Raw genomic sequence first — 19,703 nt, forward strand, 5'->3', positions numbered from 1 at the left:
AAAAGAAGTTTTATTCGAACAGCGGACGCTAATGTTTTTGTCACTTTTTACGGAATCAAACTCAAAGTAAGGTCAGTGCTTCCACACTTTAAACTCTGCACGGTCATGTGCTCTCCCGCACTCGTTATATTATCCATTGTTGATCTGCACACAGCTGTTGCCACGAACGTCGCACTCGCTTACGTGATTGCCATGAGACACTCGCAAAAAAATCACGGTTTTAGTAACGCAGCGTGCTCACGGGAAAGTAACCATAATCTAATTACCTTTTTTGCATTAGTAATCCCTTACTTTACTCGTTACTTGAAAAAAGTAATCAGATTACGCGTTACTGTAATCCGAGCTGAGCGTTTTCACCTTTGCCCATCTCTGTTAGTGACAAAGGTGAAAACGCTCAGCTCAAGGCTTTACAAGCAAGCTTTGCTGAACATGATGAGCTCATTTCTTTGTGCAGTCTTCAAGCACAGCTCACAGGCACAGGATGATACCTCTAAGAACAGTAAGGATTTCTTCCAACGGTGAGTAATGCAAAGCCACATTGTGAATTTCTAGAATGAAACTATAAAGCTTTGAGCGAAGAAGCCCCACAGACCTGTTGTTCAAACCTTCCGTTGATGAAGGGCAACCAATCAGAAACAGAGTAGAACTACAGAGAGCTGGAAGGGAGCTAAAATGATTTGTTTCACACCGAGGATCAGCAGCTCTCGTAGAGTCCAGGGATAAACATAAGGATTGGAAACTGACCAATCTAAAGACTAAAGAGCCTCTTTAGTCTGAAGCAGACCAGTGAAACCTTTCTGTACCAAATGACAGTTATTTCCATGACAGCCAGGCGCTCGGCTTCACACAGTCACAGGTGTCACTGAGATTTCTTTCATTTTCCCCTCATTCGTTGCGAGGCGAGAAAAAAAAAAGCCGTTTCATTACGAGCTGTGACCGCGCGCTCCGAGTTCGGACGTGACGCTTTCCACCGACGGCCATGTTGGCGCTTCTTTCCTGCTCCGTGACCGTTGCCATAGCAACTGGTGTTTCTACAGAAGCTGGTCTCTCAGCTCTTGGCCTTGTCACCATGGTAATGTTTCGCACAGGCCTGATTTACAGCTTACAGTCGTCAGCTGTGCAGAGAAAAGCAGCAGCGAGCCACCTGGGCTGAATCTGAGAGCGGGTCCGTTTCCTGCACGCTCTGCACCGTCCAACTGTTTCACCCCCGCACAGCTGCCACACACAACTGCCCGCGATTTACTTCACACTGAGCAAACTCCTCCATCAGAGGACCCGAGGAATCTCAAAGCCAACTGCGTCATCATGACTAATGTGCTGAGAGAGGGCGACCTCTGCTGGTCATCAGGAGGCATCACTGCCGTCATCGTTAAAGGGGACCCGCTCGCTTCATGTGCAGCTCCACATATTTACTCCTGGACTCTAACCAAGCAGCTTTGCATATCTTATATCGAGCTTTGGTGCATCCTTTCAGTTCATCTGCCTAAAACAGCTTTCTTCTGATTGACTGCCCCTCACAGACACAAGGTTTAAAACATCAGGCGTGTAAGGTTTCTGTGGTCACGGCCATATTGTGTGTCTGATGACATCACAAAGGTCCAACAGTAGACTAAACTTTTTGGACATATGGGTTACATACACTCTCCATACCGTTACGGGAAACTTTGGATATATTTGAGGAGATATGGGAGACAATAGGTAAAAGTAGAATAAAGACACAAACTCAGGGCCATAACATTTTTGACACATTTGAAATTTAAATATGTTGTTTGTTTTGGAAAATAGTTTCACAATTTTAAGCCCTGACCTTATTTCACTTATTTTGTTTATGGCTAATAAAACGTGAGTGTCTGAGTATGCAGACTGGGCATGCGAACGTTAAGAAATCCTGGGGAACTGATGAAGCGAACACCGTGCTGTTAAAGTAACGTATGATTGAATCCTGCAATAAGTGCGTCAGAGGCAGAGATCTTTGTCACTGTGATTAAAGTGCTCTCCATCAGCTCCCAAAAGGAAACAGAAGACCCTGCATGTCTTCGATGCTGTCCCGCCACCTCTGTGTCGGTGGACGGGTTTCCTGCTGTTTGAGCGTCCTCTCAGAGGCGTGGCTGCTTACCAATTCCAGCTGGATCCTTAGCTGCGAGTGAGTGATTAGCTCTTCATCGTCTAATCACTCACCTGGACTACATAAGGATGAGCTCAGCACACAGTCAGGCTCATATTGTGACCTCTGTCATTGCCTTTGAATCTCATTTTGACAAACACAAACGCACCCATCTCACGTTCTCAGAAACCCTCCCACCAGCTCGCATCTCCCGTCAGACTGTAGAGTCATCGACAACAGCCACAGCAAAATCTTTTACTTTGTAATTTCAATGATGTTAGTCTGCCGTGTCAGCGATCTGCATTCAACAGCTCTGGCTTAGATAACAAAGAAATCAAGAAGAAATCCTACAGCAGGGTCCAAACGCCTGAGAACACCTTATCATAAGACAGACATGGCATTGAATTAAACTCACCTGCATTAGGAGACAAAGCGGCCACTGCAACAAATCTTCTGGAAGGAGCGCTGGTTTGGCCACGCCCCTATGAAACTAATGGATTTACCTGACTCATAGAAGCTCGATTGAGCCTGCAGCCTTTGCTCACCTGTTATCAGGACAAACTGCTGACTGTGCAGATCTGAGTGAAGCGTCACAGAGGCTTCATCGATGTGAGATCGAGGCTCGACTGAAGGTTTCTACGGGTAAAGGACATCAACCACATCCTTCAGAGACTTGCTCCACCCTCTGCGCCACCTCCCTGCAGACCTACACTCGCTTGTTGTGCAGTGTTGCTCCTCAGGTAACAGCCTTCTTTCCAGGCTGTTGTTGCCCAGAGTGTCTTTGATTTGGCAGCAGTGTCGTTTTCCACACGAACAAGTGTTTTTGATCCACTTGAACTTCTTTTGTTAACATTGGAAATTCTCTTGTCTAACTTTAACATTTAACAAATGAAATCTTGTCCTTTTAAGTTAAAATGTTGTTTAAAAAGTTTATTTGGCTCCAGATTTCACCTCCCGTCCATCACTCCTGGATACTTTCTCTCGCTGGTTTACATCTTTGTGGAGGATTCTTAACCCACCAGCATAAAGAGCCTAAAACACCTTCTTATCTATGAAAAGCTACTTGAACCCCAAAGAAGGAAAAGGGAGTGCTGTCAGTCTTTGCTCCAGAGTCACCTGACCCCTGACCCCGCTGAAAATTTATGGGTGCCCGAGCAAACTGATGAAGCTAAACGTGTTATATGACAACAAGCTCTTTGGAAACGCGTTACATTAGGTCACCTAAAGAAATGATTGATAGGAGACTCGGTAAGTAGGTAACATCATCAGTTTGCTTTCAGGGCATACAGATAAAAACAAGACACATCATTTAGTAAAAGAAAAATATATATTTATTATAATTTTATATAACTGTCAAGATCTTCACATTTCTTACTATAATAAAGTAGAATAGAATAGAATCACAGCCCTCATCTCAGAGATGCAAACATGAAGAAAAACAAAGGCATGATCTGCAGTTTGTAACAAACATATTCCAGAAAATAAACTTGTATAAAGCTCTACGATGAAGTGCTGCTGCAAAGGCCAAAAGATCCACGCTAAACCTCCCCACGCACTGATTTCTTCCACGTGTTGCTACGCTTGCATAAAGTGGGATACGCACAGTCTACACTGAAAACTGCACATCTGACACAACAAGTGCATTTTCAAACCATTAGAAACATCTGTGACGTGTCTGCGTACAGCTTCAGCCCAAATAACACCGTTAAAATAAGAATTTATCAAGCTGGCCGAGGAGCGACTGCAGTTTTTCACATTTCATCCGCTTAACAGCTCAAATGATTGTTTTCATTTTCACGTCAGTGTCACAAAACACAGAGAAACACTCTCACTGCAAACTGCAAACTCCAGCTCAGGTTATAAGACACAAAAACAAGAAAACAGAAATCAGGTGTGACCTTCCAGAAACTAGTACTCCGGGTGGAGGAGTTTCATATTTTTTGCACAGACTGGCTTTGTAATGTAAAAATAAAAACAATGATAATGTCATCTGTTATTAACAGACAGCTGGCAGCCATGGAGAGCTGCAGAGGCTGAGAGGGGAAACTACGTTCCACATTTTGGTCTAAACCAATCAGCTGTGAGATCAGCAGAGAGAAAGGTGCTTTGTGTAATGCCCTGAAGCCGTCAGATCCTGCAGAACCTGCAGCTGCCCCGCCTGGTTTTTCTATGCACACAGTGTTCTTTGGCATCACATCTAAAGCACTGCGCAGCCTCAATGCAGCAAAGAAGCATATTTGAACCCAAACCACAATCTCAGCTGAACCTCTCAGAAAGTCATTTTTGCTTAAACTGAAAGTAAGAAGTGGGTTAAAATCACTTACTCCTCTGCCGTCCCTGAGCAGCTCTTTAAAATAAGGATGTCCGGCAGTAGAATTATTAGTTGGTTCAACCCACTCTTCTCCCTCTGTGCTGAGAAACTGCACATATGTGAGGTGGAAAGTAAGGCAGACAACAGCCCCACGAAGCATCCTGCGGGACTTTATTCTGACACACTGCCGCTCATTTCCTCGATCAAACTGAAATATCAGAGAGCGATGCACTAAAACACTCGGCTCAGCTGTGTGGACATCAAACCAGATTTAACTGTTCCAAGTGTTTTCTTGCTTTTTGATGAGTCACTTAGGTTCAGGTTCAGGTTTACTCAGATCATCAATTAGTTGCAGGAGCGGCCCTACGTTCAAAGAGACACGCTGAGACCGAAGGACACCCTGCACATGCTTCTGTAGCACTAGCATCGTCTGACAGTATTTCACAGTCGGGGTGTGAATGCGCTGACCCTCCTCGATGCCCTGTGGTTACTGTGGTCTGTATGAAACCAGAGCAGGCTGACAGTTACTGTGTAACGGTCACAGCTAACACAACTGTCACTGAACCCAGAAGTGAGAAACTGCCTAACTGTGCATAAAGTCTCCAGTATACACTCTTCCTCTGCAGTGGCCTCTCTGAATCTACTTTCAGTATAGAGGGAGCTCAGGAGCCAGAGCTGCTCATGCACTCATCACAGGGTTGACGGTCCTGACTGGTGAGTGTGAATGAGAAGCATAAAGTGCTGCACACAGACAAGACATTTACCAGATTAGATGAGAAAGTGAAGCTGAAAGCGTTGCAGGGTTTCTGTAGTGCGGCAGAACAGCTGGATATAACAGAACTCTGCATAATACTGAACATGTACCGTGATCCTGCAGCACTCACATCTGACAAATCAGCAGCTTTTCTACATGACAGGTGAACACAGTAAGTGCATAAATCTATAAGTGTGCATAGTGTCCAACCTTCAGCCCCAAAATCATTCATTCCTGCGCTGACAACTTTGCTTAGTCCCTCATTATTAATCACCTGTTTTCCTCTCCATCCATCAGTCCCGTCTGACATTTCTCCTGCTGATGTAAATCCAGCTCCTCGCATCTATTTTTGTCTCGTGTGGCCGTCCACTCGGGCCGGTCTCCACAGTAACCGCATCCACGTAAAAAGCACGCAGATTTTACCTCGAATGACTGCGAAGCTGTGAGAGCTGTGTGGGGGGAGGAGAGGCGCTAAGTGTTCCTTGAGATAAACAGCGTTTCTCATTTAACGCCTCTTTAACCGCTTAATATGTGACGCACCGGCAGCAGGCAAAGCTTTCCACTGAAATTTTCCACTGCAGGTGTGGAGGAAAACTCGTGCAAGTAAATCGCTTTACTCCTCAGCTGTGAAATGAAATCTCTCTCACAAATAGTAAATAACGCAGACACACACAGATCAGGCTCAGTGTGAGCGCGACTGTCTCACAGCTCAGGTCTTTACAGGTGCTCTATGGAGTTGCTGCATCTCCTGTTTGACCTGCACTCGCAATTCCCTTTATTCCTGGTGCACAGGTGGCTCACGAACCTCGTTAAAAATCTAGAAAGGCACTGAATTCTTTCACTCTTTCTAAAACAAAAAAATAAGGCCTTACGCGTTATCAAAATCATTCAATCAACCTTTTAAAGCACTAAAATTAGTTAGCAGGATGCTCACCTGCAGCACTGTCTGAATAATGTACACTTAGTGTGCCACAGATCTTGTTTTGAACATTGACTTGAGACACTGATCATGGATCCAGCTCAACTGTCAAGTTCAGCCATGAATTAACAGAACCTTCAGATAACGTGGTGCCTATATTTGATTATCTATATATAATCAAAAAAGGGTTTTTTAAAGTATATTTTTGGTGCTTTTAGTTTTTATTGTGTCGCAACAACAGAGAGAGGACGGGGGGAACCGTGAAAGGCCTCTGGACGGATTAAAGCCCGGGCCTCTGCAACAGCCTTAAGCCATATGATCCACCTGCTCAACCCTGTGAGCTTTACCCACACCGGACACAGTTTGATAATATGGTGAACGTGACTGATTTATATGCAGGAATAAGAGAAACAGGGATGTGTGACAGCGTCTGACGCTGAATTCCTCAGTGTGAGGAACGCGAAAGGCTCCATTTGAAATAAAACATGACAAACAAAACATTTAAGAATATAAATATATTTAAAATGACCTAAAGACCTATTCTAGTCATTTACTGCAGTAACATAAATTCAGCTCAGTGCGCCACATTACTGTTATTTACAGGCACAGTCGGATCGACGCCACAACAGCCGAACACAACGAGAGCGAGCGGATAAGCAGAGTAATATGGGATGGCTGAGTGTTAAATAAAAGCACTGCATGAATGTGTGTGTGTGACTGGGTGAATGAGGCCTGGAGGCTCTGAGTGCTCAACATGAGTAGAAAGTCTCGCTCCACTTACAGATATCTATTTATAGATGGATACTAAAGTTTGACTGTCATTTGTTTTTGCAGGGCACTCTCTGCATGTGTGTCGCTCTTCTTGTTGTTTTCATCAGAGCTCAAATACAATCAAAGTTTTCTGCTGTGAAACATTTCAAGTTGCATAAATACCGACATGTAAAACTCCACAGGGCGCCTTTAACCCGTCGTGCATCGTCCACAAGATTCAAGGAGTCTCTACATTCTGCACCGTTTGCTCCCTTTTAACTGCTGCAATATAACACTGTTAATCATCAGTAAACCTTTTAGTAGGAAGTCAGAGGACTTTTAAAACTATAAGTGTTTTTCCTCCTCAGAGTCACAGAGTGAAACATGACCTGTGATTTGTCGAGGCAGCCTTTTCTCCTTCCTCTGCTTTCTCCTTGGAGCTTTGTTCTTAATCTGTGCTCCTCACGTTTCTACGAAACATTCGTGCAGTTTCATTGATTGTAACTGTGAATATGTGATGTGAACACCTTTTTTTTCTTCGACTGGATCAAGTTTTCAAAATAAATTTATTTGAAGAAGAAAACAAGTCTTAAATATTGTAGAAGTTCCTCCTGAAGTAGAATAACAGGCTGGTTTTTTTTTAGAAATCCTGTGAGGAGTCACGGTTAAGAATAAAACTGATGTGAAGCATCGGACCTACAAAGACCACTGAACTAGTTTAAGGCTTTGAAATTACGACTGAACCCTTGACTGATCCATTAGTACACAGAGTATTACAGCCACTGTCAGGGGGAATAAAAACTGAGATTTTGAACTGGCCGAGTTTCAGGTGAAGGCCTCAACTGTCATTCAGTCTCATCAGCTCCGTCACTTTGTAATCAAGCTTCTGTGATTTGATTCTTTCCCCCAGATATTTACTGAAGCCTACTCTTTCATTACATTAACATCACTCTTTTTCAGAACAATGTTTTTGGTTTTATTACTCAAACCAAACACGTGTGAACAGCTGGAGTTCCTCTAACGGCCACTTGAGGCTGCCTCCAATCCCACATTAAAATGTCCAACGTCACAACATTAAAAAGCAGGTTTTATAGGTGAAACTTGTTTCCCTTTAATAACTTTTTTTATTAGAAATAAAACTAAAATTATTCAAAACATTCAGATTTTATTTTGAAAATCTCGGCTTTGTTTCCCCTGCAGTGGCTCTAGCACTCGACCCGTACCGTACTGATTGCACTCTGCAGCGTGCGCGCTCTTTAGCCCTCGCCATCCTGCAGGTTGTGTTTGACCAGAAATTCTTTGATGGTTGGATGATTGTCTAGCCCCACCCACCGCTCCTCCAGATGATGCAGAAGCTCCTCCCACTGTCGCTTGTCTTTTCCCGTCTGCCACGACAGCCGAACCATCACTTGTAACAGCGGCAACAGCAGGGGGTGTGGCCTGTCGTCATGCAGATGCAATGTCTCCGACTGTTGGAAGGGCTTATTGTCAGGTGGGAGAGGCTTATCCTCTGTGTTAGTCTGAGTTTCGGTGGGGGTAAGAACACGCAGGGCGTGGTCACAGTTATCTCGGGCCTCCTCCAGCTGGTCCACCTGCTGGAAACAGCTCGAAAGTCCCACCAGGGTGAACAACCAATGGGAGGAGGTTGGAGGAGGGGCCTGAGTCTGGTTGTCATAGTAACTTGCCCATCCCAGTTTCTGCTGCAGTCTCTTGGCATTGAGCAGAGGACCCAAGGCATCCTGGTAACGTCCCGCCCTCAACGAAACAAGACAAACTGAACAGTGAAACACTCACAGTGGCAAACCGCTCAATAAATAATGAAACTCAAGAAATGCACAAGGAAATCTAATATTATTCTTACAGTACATTTAGAAATAAGCATCAAGCTAAGGAGATGTTGAGGTGCTCTGTTCTGTCCTAGACTATCAGAGTTCTGCTTAAAGCAGGGGTGGGCAAACTACGGCCCGTGGGCCACATCCTGGTCATTTTAATCTGGCCTGCCGAAGATTAGCACAGAATTGCCCAAATCAAATCAGATCATAATTATGACTGCATTCATTTGACCTTGTCCTGTAATGCCTGGCGTTCCACCAGGTGGCGCATTAGGCGCAGTGATTTGTGTTCTAATGCTCAGAGCCCATCTGCAACAATGAGCGGGCCAAAGAAAAGAAAAGAAACGTCGACTGTGAGTGCTGAGTGTTTATACTTTTTCAGTCCAGTCAAAGGCTGTATGTCTAGATGTGAATACAACATCAGCTGTCACATTTCCACCAAGCATGCTAATAATGCTAACAACCGGTCAATGCAAGAACAGGGTCGGCAGCTAGTTTGCAGACTCAGCAAAACACCTTTAGCCGACAAACTGCCATCCAAGAATCAAGCACAAAGTTGTTTGCTGGCATTCAAATGAGCAAATACCAGCAAGGGCAGTTTCTCAAAGAGTGCGTCCAGGACGGCTGCCCCTTCTGGAGGTTTCTTCCTCTTTAAAGGGAGTTTTTCCTTCCCACTGTCGCCAGGTGCTTGCTTATAGTGAGTCATCTGAATGCTGGGGTTTTCTCACTATATTTCTCTGTTGATGTGACTGTTGTTATGATTTGGCGCTATATAAATGCAATTAAATAAAACTGAATTAAACTGGATCCACATTCTTTTTAATGGCCAGCAGGGGCTGAGTCTTTTAGTTGCAAAATCTTGATATTTTCACTTGATAGTTGACGTCAGTAAACCATTTCCTGATGAATGTGTGGACTCAATTGTTTGTTTGAAGTCTAATTAAAGAAAGCACAGTGCTTATTTTGTCACAGTCAACCATTAGAATCAAAAAGGATATTGAAGCAATGTTTGTTTCAGTGCAGGGAAGTAGTTCTTGTATGAATGTGTACTCAGTAGGGATGGCAATCGAGAACCTTTCCTAGTTGGAATCATTAGTCTACTTGCCTATCAATCCTGCCTATTGGTTCTTACATTTGCTCTGCAATCAGCTGATTTCAGTTGTTGGAGAAGGAAAATAGCAGTTTACAGCGTTGAGATGGACACAACTTTTATTTCTATTGCACAAAAGGGCATGAGCGTAATGGTAAACTGTATCCAGGACAGAAACAACTGTATTATGCTAACACAACTTCGACTCTTTGCAAGCACCCGCACAGACAGCGTGCTAACGCTAAGCTAGTCAAAAACCCAGAGTGATGCAAGGCACCACGGTGAAGCGAGCCGCCGCTGAACTTCATCACATAACAAACGGATGAGCGGTCAGGCTGCAGCCTTCGTTTGTACCTGTTCATGTTTCTGCAGTAGAATCACCATGACGACCGCTTTAAAGTCTCTTCGTGTTGGTTTTGATCTTTGTTTTGTGCTGTCGGCTTTTTGTTCATAACTAAATACTAAGGTGTGTCCTCATTGGGACAGGGGTTTGTGTTGGTGTGGGGGGCTGTAGCCTCAGGTTTATACTGTTAAATGGTAAATATGACACAATGTGTTTCAGGCTGTTTTACAGAGTAAACTGAATGTAATGTTATGAGTGTGATGAATTATTATCTCCCTTTAGTAACCAAGTAACGTACTGCGTTACTTTAAATTAAAGTGTTATTTGTAATATATTACTTTTTTGAGTAGTGACCCAACACTGATCAACAAAGAGTGCATGTTGGACATATTTCCTCTAATATTTGACCACACAGCGTAATTAATTTGCACAAATATTGTAGCTAGCTTCAGAGCACAAACTGGCGATGACTCAATTGTTTAACTCAAGGTTTTATTAATCTTTTAAATATATTCTTTGTTTTTTTAGCCTGTTTCACTACCTGCCTAATTTTAATAGAAACAGTAGAAACATTTCAGCACTGAGAGCATTTTGATCATTTTACTTTGTTCCTGTTAAGTTTTCTTACACGACACTGACATTGACGGATAAAGGTGAGGAGTAGAGCTGGGCAATATAAGATTTTTTCATATCACGATATGTTTTTTTCATTTCAGGCGATAACGATATATATCACGATATAAGCCAAATAACTATATTTGTAAGATTTAAATGTGCCGTTGCTCACAAGTAAAATGTGAAATAATCTGCAGCTTGTTTTGATTTAAATATTTATTTCCCATAATAAGTTTAACAGGGTAGATGTACTTAAGGAACATGAGACTTCAGTTTCAGATAAATAAAGGCAAATATTGCAAACTACACAAAAGGCAGCCGCTAAAGCGTTTAAGTTTCAAAATAGAACAAACAGACTACTAAATTGTCAATTCCACTTAGAAACAAAATATTAATTCTAAAAATAAATCTTAGTTTGTTTTACAGAAGAACAGACAAAATTGACTAACTTTTGTCAATATCAAATAAACTGAGAACTAAAAGGAAATTCTCAATCTCTCCTTGTTGTATAGCTTAGCTTTTCAAACAGTTTTAACAGTGACTTTAGTCTGACAAAAGCCGAATGACGAATTAGCGCTTTCAGTCAGAGATTGAGCATGCACCGGTTTATTGTATTTCCAGACTTGCTTTCGGCACAATTTACAGTGCGCGCTACTCTGTTTTTTGTCAGACTTGAAATAGCCGAAATACCTTCACACTACGGAACTTCTATGGCCCTTCCGTTCGACAATCTCTCCGGCATTGGAACCATCATTGTTTTTCTCTTCGGTAACCTTCGCTCACGCTCTCGGTTGATTTTTCTCTAGTCGGCAAACTCATTTCCTTCATTACCTGGGCGGCCCGGCTGCAAAAACAAATACACATGTGCGGCTTGGAACTTGTGCTGTACGTAACAAGTCACGTGACGTGACGCTGCAGCTGTGATTGGTTCGGCTCTGCACTACTTAATTTGGATTGGCTGTTCTTTTTTCTTTTTTTTTTTTTTTTAAGAGGACAAGAGAGATGAGGTCTATCGCAATAGTTTAATTTTTCTATCGAGAAAAAGTTATTTCGCAATACATATCGTTATCGTTCTATCGCCCAGCTCTAGTGAGGAGACAGAAGTTTATGAGAGTTACCTGATGAGCAGCTGTCCAGTCTCCAGGTCGGTTAAGCAGAAGAACTGACGGACACACAGCGCCTCCCGCAGGGCATGCAGGGAACACAGGTGAGACAGGTACTGTTCAAACGCCCGGCTCCGCTTAGCGATCGTCTCTGCTGTGAAATTCCTCCTGAGTTTTCTTCCTGCGGAGTTTCAAACCAAACGTTCATGTTTTATGACGTTCTTACTTCCCTGTACCACAGTAACAACCACAGCATCAAGGTAAGACAGCATACATGAGGTTTACTCACGTGGGAAACAGAAACGCTCCATGTGCTCGCCGTGTTTACGGCGAAGAGTGGCATGGAGGCGCCGAAAGTCAGAGTACCGACGCGTGATGATGGCAGGAATCTTATCGCTCGCGCCAGACTGGATCACATGGATCGTGTACAGCTGGAGAGAAACGGAGAGCAGAGAGTTTGAGCTCCACTGCGTACAGATCTGTCCCATGGCACATTTAAAACATCACCTGTGGACAGAGACTATTACGTATACGTGACTCTGATCAGAGCTTCCAAATCCAATCTATGGATGTGCACCAGCACTTTACACAGAGAAGATACAAGGGTCAGGGGCTCTCTCTGGCCCTGAAGCTCAAACTGCTCTGTAGGCATCTTCGTATTTTAGCACCCTGAAGAAGGAACAAGCTGATACCTGTCTGTGTATTTTTTTGTCTTAAGCCCAATAAATTAAAGGCCTTTGTCAAATCTAGAGTGCCTGGATTTAGAAGCTTTTATGTTTTGGTTATAATGTTACAGTTTTTTTTCTCTTTGCCAACTCACCACATATTTTGAGGAGCCGTCCTGCACCACGCTGGCGTCGGTCACCTCGAACAACAAGCTGTCCGTCTGCCATCTCACAGAGGAGACCGAGCTTCCTCCACTGAGTCCGCGCAAACTCCTCCAGCTCTCCTGAAGCTGCCGAGTCAGCAGGGAGGAGGAGGAAGAGGAGGAGTGGCCCACTGGGGAAATACCCACAGGACTGGTGTCTACAAAAGACAGGTGAAAGCCAGGTCAGGTGACCAGGGAGTACAACATGGCCTGGTTTCCTCCAGTGTAGTTCAGCTCCAGTGGACTGAAGCTAAACTGCTCCCCTGCTGGAGATCAACCATGCTGAGCTGTAACCATGGAGCTGGCTAGTATTACATTAGATTATAGTTTCTGGTAATTGGTTTTAGCTATAAAATCATCTCTAAAGCATTAGTACAACTATGAACAACATCCCCGTATGTATTAACTGCAGGCTGTTAGGTTTTGAGTTGTTGTGTGCTCCATCGCTGGGTAAACTTTTGTTACTTTCTATCGATAGCTGATAAATAAACTCTGTCACAGCTGCCCAGTCTGACTTTGTTGCTGATCATTAATCAATGTCAAAGTGTTTGAACCAAACAACAGTATTGGTAAATGGCCTGTATTTGTATAGCGCTTTACACATTCAGTCATCCACCCATTCACACACACACTGGTGATGGCAAGCTACATTGCTGCCCTGGGGCGCACTGACAGAGGCGAGGCTGCCGGACACTGGCACCACCGGGCCCTCTGACCACCACCAGTAGGCAACGGATGAAGTGTCTTGCCCAAGGACACAACGACCGAGAGGGGCTCGAACTGGCAACCTTCCAATTACAAGACGAACTCCCAACGATCGCCCCGTATTGAAGAATAATCATTCGGGTCATTCTTGTATGTAGGAATTTCAACAGATGTTGAAACAGTGCTGATCTGCACTGATTCAAATCAGATTCAGACATTAAAATGTTTTCGCTCGAGGTCCATCGAGTGAAAAGAGAGAACAGCACTTCACCCATGCTGCTGGGACCATCCTCCATCGACTCTCCCAGGAAGTCAGAGTCGCTGTCCTGTCCTGACCCTTCACCCTCGGCTCCATCCTCCAGACCGCCGTCCGTGCCGTCGAAGCACAGCATCCCTCCGAGCCGATCGGTTACACACTCCTCATCCTCCGCCAGCTCGTCCTCCCAGCGATCCTGGTTGAACGCCTCCTCTTCCGGCCCGCCGCCTTCTTCCTGCTCAGGTTCCAGCCCCTGACCATCTTTAAACAGCGAGCGCTTCAGGCGGTCCAACAGCCGAGACGCCATGATGTTGCCAGGCCACCACAGGGGGAGGAGCCTAAAGAAATGGAAGATTACAAGGTCATTTTATCTATTACTTATTAAAGCATCTTCTGATAATATTATTTTAAAGCTTCATTTGTTTTTTCATTCTAGTTTTGCACAGGTTTTTATTGCATGTAATTTGTATACATTTGCATGAACTATCTACATCAGGGGTCTCAAACTCGCGGCCCGCGGGCCATTTGTGGCCCACATCACCTCTATTGATGTGAAGAAATATTTTTTAAAAATTATTATACGAAAAATGATTTAATACGACGGCAGAATGTTACAGGCATGGCCCTTTAAGACTGTAGCCTCATGGGCGGTGTAGTCCTTGCTGCTTGGAGAACGTGTGGGACCGCCCCTCCCGCTGCGTGAGTGTGAGCGTGAGGGAGGGAAAAAAGGAAAGTGAAAAGTACGAGGTGCTACCGAGCAGAAACGGGAGCTGGAAGCATGTATATATAAAAATAACCACAGCAGCCAAAAAGAGTGCCTGACGAGCCCAGTAAGCTATTAAGACTCGACTTTACACTGTGTTCGTGTTTTCCTCCGAAACAATAAAGTTCTGCTGGAGCAGCCTTTCAACACCTCTTTCTGTCTCTCGCTAGCAAGGTTGACCCAGACAGTAAAGCTCGTTCCCGGCTACGAGCCCGACACGGAACGCACAGTATTAGGCAGAGGTCTCCTTACCACGTTTCGGAGCCGCGGACCTGGCCGAGGTAACAAGAGAGTGCAAACATGTTGAGGCTGTGTTAGTTGTTAGATTGGTGTTAGTTCAGTGAGAGATTTATTTGGAAAGAAAACAATTTTCACGTGCAGTCGAAAACTAATGTGTACGCTTATGCCTGCATTTTTATTTTGTTAAATACAAACAAAATTGTAGCAAAAGTGCTTCCACGTGTCTGGCCAGAAAGAGCTGTTTATTTGGTAGTTCAATGAAACTACTTTACTACACTGCTGAGTGACTCTCTGCTGCTCGTCAAATACATTTCATTGCAATGTTGACCCTGTGCTAACTTCCATATGACAAATGAAACTGAAAGGCTTCAGATAGTTAAGAGTGAGAAAAAAAATGCGTTCATGTTTGCAATTTTGTCTTGTTACACAATATTTGGAATTAAATAAAAAAAAAAAACACCACATTTTAGGAAATATTAGTGGGTGTTTTCCTGTTTGTTTTTTTGTACTACTTGGACACTAAAATGGCCCTCCAATGAGATGACGGTGCCAGAAGTGGCCCGCGGCTCATTTGAGTTTGAGACCCCTGATCTACATGCATGTAAATGTATATGTAGCATTGATAACGAAGCTGTACTTAGAAACACACTCACTAGCCACTTCATTAGGTAAGCCTGTTCAAATCACATGCCAACAACCCGATTTATTTGAGTAAGCAGACATGAACTTCAAACCATGCACGCACAAACATCTCCAAGGTTTACAATGAAACATCCAGTGAGCAGCCGCTCTGTGGAAGAATAAGCCTTGATGATGGCATCAGAGGAGAAGGAGCACGCTGCTTTGAGCTGACAAGAAGGCAACATTAACTCAAACAACTTGTTACGACCAGGGTATGTAGAAGAACATCTTTAAATGCACAACAGCAGCAGTGCACAAAGCGCAGATCATCTTACACCGGTTTCTTGAACATGACACTGTGTTCGCTGGACTCAAACAGCCTCCAGTCACCAGATCTCAGTCAAGTAGAACCCATTTGCTGTCATGTTAATAAAGACCAAAATCTCTGAGGAATGTTTATCCCAAAAGTGGATTCTGTTCATCTGGATGTAGCGTTTTCAGTGGGAGCGACTTCTTCAGTCTCAACTTTTTGGGATGTCCTTGCCTGGATGAAGGTGCATCAAGACATTTGGTTATAGTATATTCTTGTCTTCTTTCTTCTTTTTTAGACTTGTAGTTTAAGAGTCCACATCTGTGACCCACTCATAAGAACTACAAAACAACAACAACACAGAAAAACAAATACAGCAAAAGGCCCAGAACAGCTGAGCAGCTGAAACCCTGAAGCACGAATGGAAAAACCTTTCAGTCCATCAGTTGGGCTCCTCGGGTCCTAAATTCTTACAGAGTGCTGTTAAAAGAAGATGGGACATGCTCCCGCTGCAATTATATTTTACACATTTGTGGCAACAAATTCCAAATGTGCATTTATTTGACAAAAACAGCACTATTTTCTGTGTTATTTTTCTATAACGCAGTCTTGAATTGCTTTGCAAATCACTCTATTCTGTGTCTGGGACTGTGAATCAGCACCACGGGAAAATAAAATTCACTCACTTTTAGAATCCAGGTCAGGGAGAGACTGCAGACACACTGATCCGCATGTGAAACAAACCTGCTGAGCTGGCTCCAGTTACAGAGCTGGCAGCTCCTCTCAATGGAAACCATGTCACACATTAATAATGCATCGATTTGCTAAGTCAGCCTGCAGCCAGGAAGAAGGAGCACGCAGCGAGGCTTCGGCCTGCTGAACTTCCTCAGGATCCCTCGCTCACCAATTCTGCATTTTCAACACATCTGATGACTCCATTCACTGCACTCTGACTGAGAACCATGGTCTTAGACTCTGAGGTACTAATTCTCATTCAACTTTCAGTAGAAGCTGGAAGTCGCCGTCTGATGAAGTCAAAAGAGCCACATCACCTACAAAACAACCAGCAGATGGACTCTGCTCATAAACAATTTGACCTCTAGTGATAAAACATTAGTGATCATAGTGGATCCATAAAGCCACAAACCCTTCCCTGTTCCAGCTGAACAACAGTATGATTCAAATAGTTTATCTAGAGCTAAAAATACTTTTTCATTTGCATTCTCCTGTGCTTGCATTACATCAACTGTAATGCATTTTATCTAAGCCATCCAGCTGGCTGCATTAGAGCGTATGGAAAATTAGACTGATTTGTTACTTTGGTGTGTTTATCTTCATACAGAGAGAATAAAAAGTTTAGACAAGAATTGTAAAAGAAAAGTGCTAAACACAAAGTTACAGCTGAATAAAGGTCGATGGATTATAAAATGTCACATAAAAAGGATAGGCAGGGTAAACTGAGTCATATGAACTGCTAAAGACTGCATTCTGTAACATGTATATCTGGGCTGTTTGTGAAAGGAGTTTAACAAGATTTTAGGTTTTATCCGTTTTGGTGTTCTTCTAAAATTATTCCAAACCACCAAAACAAGAACAAACACCTTTAACCTGTAGAGCTGGGAGTCAGCAACTCAGCTGGCAGCTGGTTGAGTGACAGCAACAGTGAATCCTGATTAACATCTGTTCTTCTGCTGCTCACTTTTCATTTTAATTCTATTTAAATTGGACTTTTATTTATTTATTGGGGGGGGGACTCCATCAGTTTTATTTTTAATTAATTTTTGTTTGATCAAATCTTTTTTCTACTTCTTTCATTCTTTTTGTTTGTTTTACTTTTACTATTCTTTTAGGCTGTATCTTTACGCAAAAAAAATGCTAAACAAACAATTATAACAATTACTATTAACAATATAAACAAGTTTGAATACGCTTTACAACTATTAAGCACGAGGAAAGCGAATTTACGTGACGTCCGTGAAAGTCTCAGATAATTATTATGTGGTCAACACCCGAAATAACGTTAAATACACAAGTATGTATCAGCTATGGACACCAGTAATAAAATGTGTATTTTGTAGAGGTGGGGGCTAACACACACAGCAGTGTGACGTTAGCAAACCAGCTAACAGCTTTGCTTGTCGGGGGGTTCAAAGTTACTGAGCATCACACGATAAACGCGTTTAGTTAGCTAGCTCTCCGGAGGTTGGACGAACTCACCCCGCAGCTGAAGCGGAAAAACTCCCACAGCTCCTGTTAATCTATCCGAGCACCGTGGATTAGAAGTTTAAGTCTCCGCCCTCTAATTTGAAGCTGACATTCCTGTTTATGACTGCATCAACTGGGCTGTGGCGCTAACGGCTAACTAGCTAACAAGCTACCCCAGAAAACTTTGTTTACACTCCACGAGCTGCTCCTCCGCCTCCGATTCATTAACTCCGAGCTCCGCGGGACTCACCCGCACTCCCTCCGCTCCTTTTACTCCATATCAGCTCCTCCAGAGTAAAGTTTGAAGCCCAACGGGTCGGGATCTGGGAGCCGCACGATCCTGTCGGGGTTTGTGGGCTCCGCACACGCACACAGCTGACTGGCTGTATCCTTATTCCTGGGGCTGTCCACCCGCCGCAGCCTGCAGGAGGAGGCGGCCCGGGGTTGGATATCGGGCAGCTGCCATATAAGGACATGCACTCCTCGGATCCGACCAGCAGAGGGGGCTACATGCTCACTGAGTCATCACAATTAGTGGGACCAAAGTGATGGACTACCAAAAACAGATTTATGTGTGCTTTTATGTCTAATATACTTAAAGTCGTTTGAGATGTGTCTGACAGGTTCTATATTAATTACCACCAACCTTTAATCACTTTTTGGCACAACACTGGAAGCGTTCTGTTCACAGGGGTCACAGTGCATCTATCCAGGGCTGCAGCACAGCTATTTGAGCTGATAATTTAAGCTGCAAGTCCACAAGAGAGCTGAAACAGAGAGTGTGGGCAGGCAGGGTGGAGTGAGTGTCAAGGCACGAGCAAGAGTGAAAGGGAAGTTTTAAAAGACAGTAGTGAGGCCTGTTGTGATGTGTGGTTTAGAGATGGTGGCACTGATAAAAAGACAGGAGGCTGAGGTGGAGATGCTCAGGCATTCAATGGACAAGGTTAGAATATTAGTGTGTCAGAGGGACAAAGTTGGTTTGGACATGCACAGAGAGCGATAGTGGATATACTGGACAAAGGATGTTGAAGAGGAGCTGCCCGGCAGGAGGAAAAGGGGAAACCTCAGAGGGGGTTCATGGATGAGGTGATCTGCTGTAGGGAGACCTAAAGGGACCAACCAAAAGAAGAAGAACAGTACACAACAATCTGTAGAGATGAGTCTGTGGTCATATAACTGTATGAACCTTAAGCAACTATTTTCTTAATTTTTCATTCTCCAAGAATGAAGTATGAATGAAGTATACAGGACTGATATTAACCTCCTAACCTACTCACTAATACTGTTTTCATTCTTCCTGGTGCTAAGACACACCAGAGACCAGAATAACTGTAAATGATCTCGCTATCTTGATAATTATGAAAGTTGAATGACTTGTTTGAACTTTGTGTTTATGAAACTGAATTCAAAAGCCCTACAGCAGTTTGATGGAAATAAAACAGGCAGTTTAGTAATAAAACTCCAAGTCTCTAAAAGTTGGGATTCTTTGTGAAATTCTGATGTTTGATGATGACCGATGGATAATGAGAGACAGTGGAAGTGGCTAAAATAAGCCGGCCTGAAGGACATCGCAGAGGCTCTGACCATGGCCCCTGTGCAGCAGATAAACTGAGACAGGAGTCTACCACAGCACAAGCTACCACAGGATGCAAGCTGCATGCTGTGCAACAGTGACCCAGAGAGAGTCCAGCTCACAGTAGCAGGCTGTAAGATGCGAGCTGAAACAGCAGACGGCGAGAGGCACAACCAAGTGGCTGGGATAGTGTGCACAAGCATCAGGGCTGCAGAAGGCCTGATAGGAGACACATCAGAAGGCAGCTGAGAAAGAATAGCAGGCTGAGGTCCTGTTGGGCAGAGAGGCGGCTGCTGGTGACTGACAGGGAACGGAAAGCCACAGCTGTGATAGATGTGGCA

General features: G+C 43.8%; 1 protein-coding gene across 1 annotated transcript; it reads right to left on the reverse strand.

Annotated features, from left to right (window-relative positions):
* Positions 1-3,460: 3,460 nt before the first annotated feature.
* snx21 (sorting nexin family member 21) lies at positions 3,461-18,308 on the reverse strand. The gene is made up of 6 exons (XM_063464416.1): positions 18,040-18,308; positions 13,666-13,988; positions 12,642-12,847; positions 12,111-12,252; positions 11,837-12,002; positions 3,461-8,593 (listed from the first exon to the last, which is right to left on the reverse strand). The coding sequence occupies exons 2-6, from the start codon at positions 13,955-13,957 to the stop codon at positions 8,095-8,097; spliced, it is 1,305 nt and encodes a 434-aa protein (XP_063320486.1). The 5' UTR covers positions 13,958-13,988; positions 18,040-18,308; the 3' UTR covers positions 3,461-8,094.
* Positions 18,309-19,703: the final 1,395 nt, after the last annotated feature.

The sequence above is a fragment of the Pelmatolapia mariae genome, linkage group LG20, assembly GCF_036321145.2.
Source record: "Pelmatolapia mariae isolate MD_Pm_ZW linkage group LG20, Pm_UMD_F_2, whole genome shotgun sequence".
Lineage (NCBI taxonomy): Eukaryota > Metazoa > Chordata > Actinopteri > Cichliformes > Cichlidae > Pelmatolapia > Pelmatolapia mariae.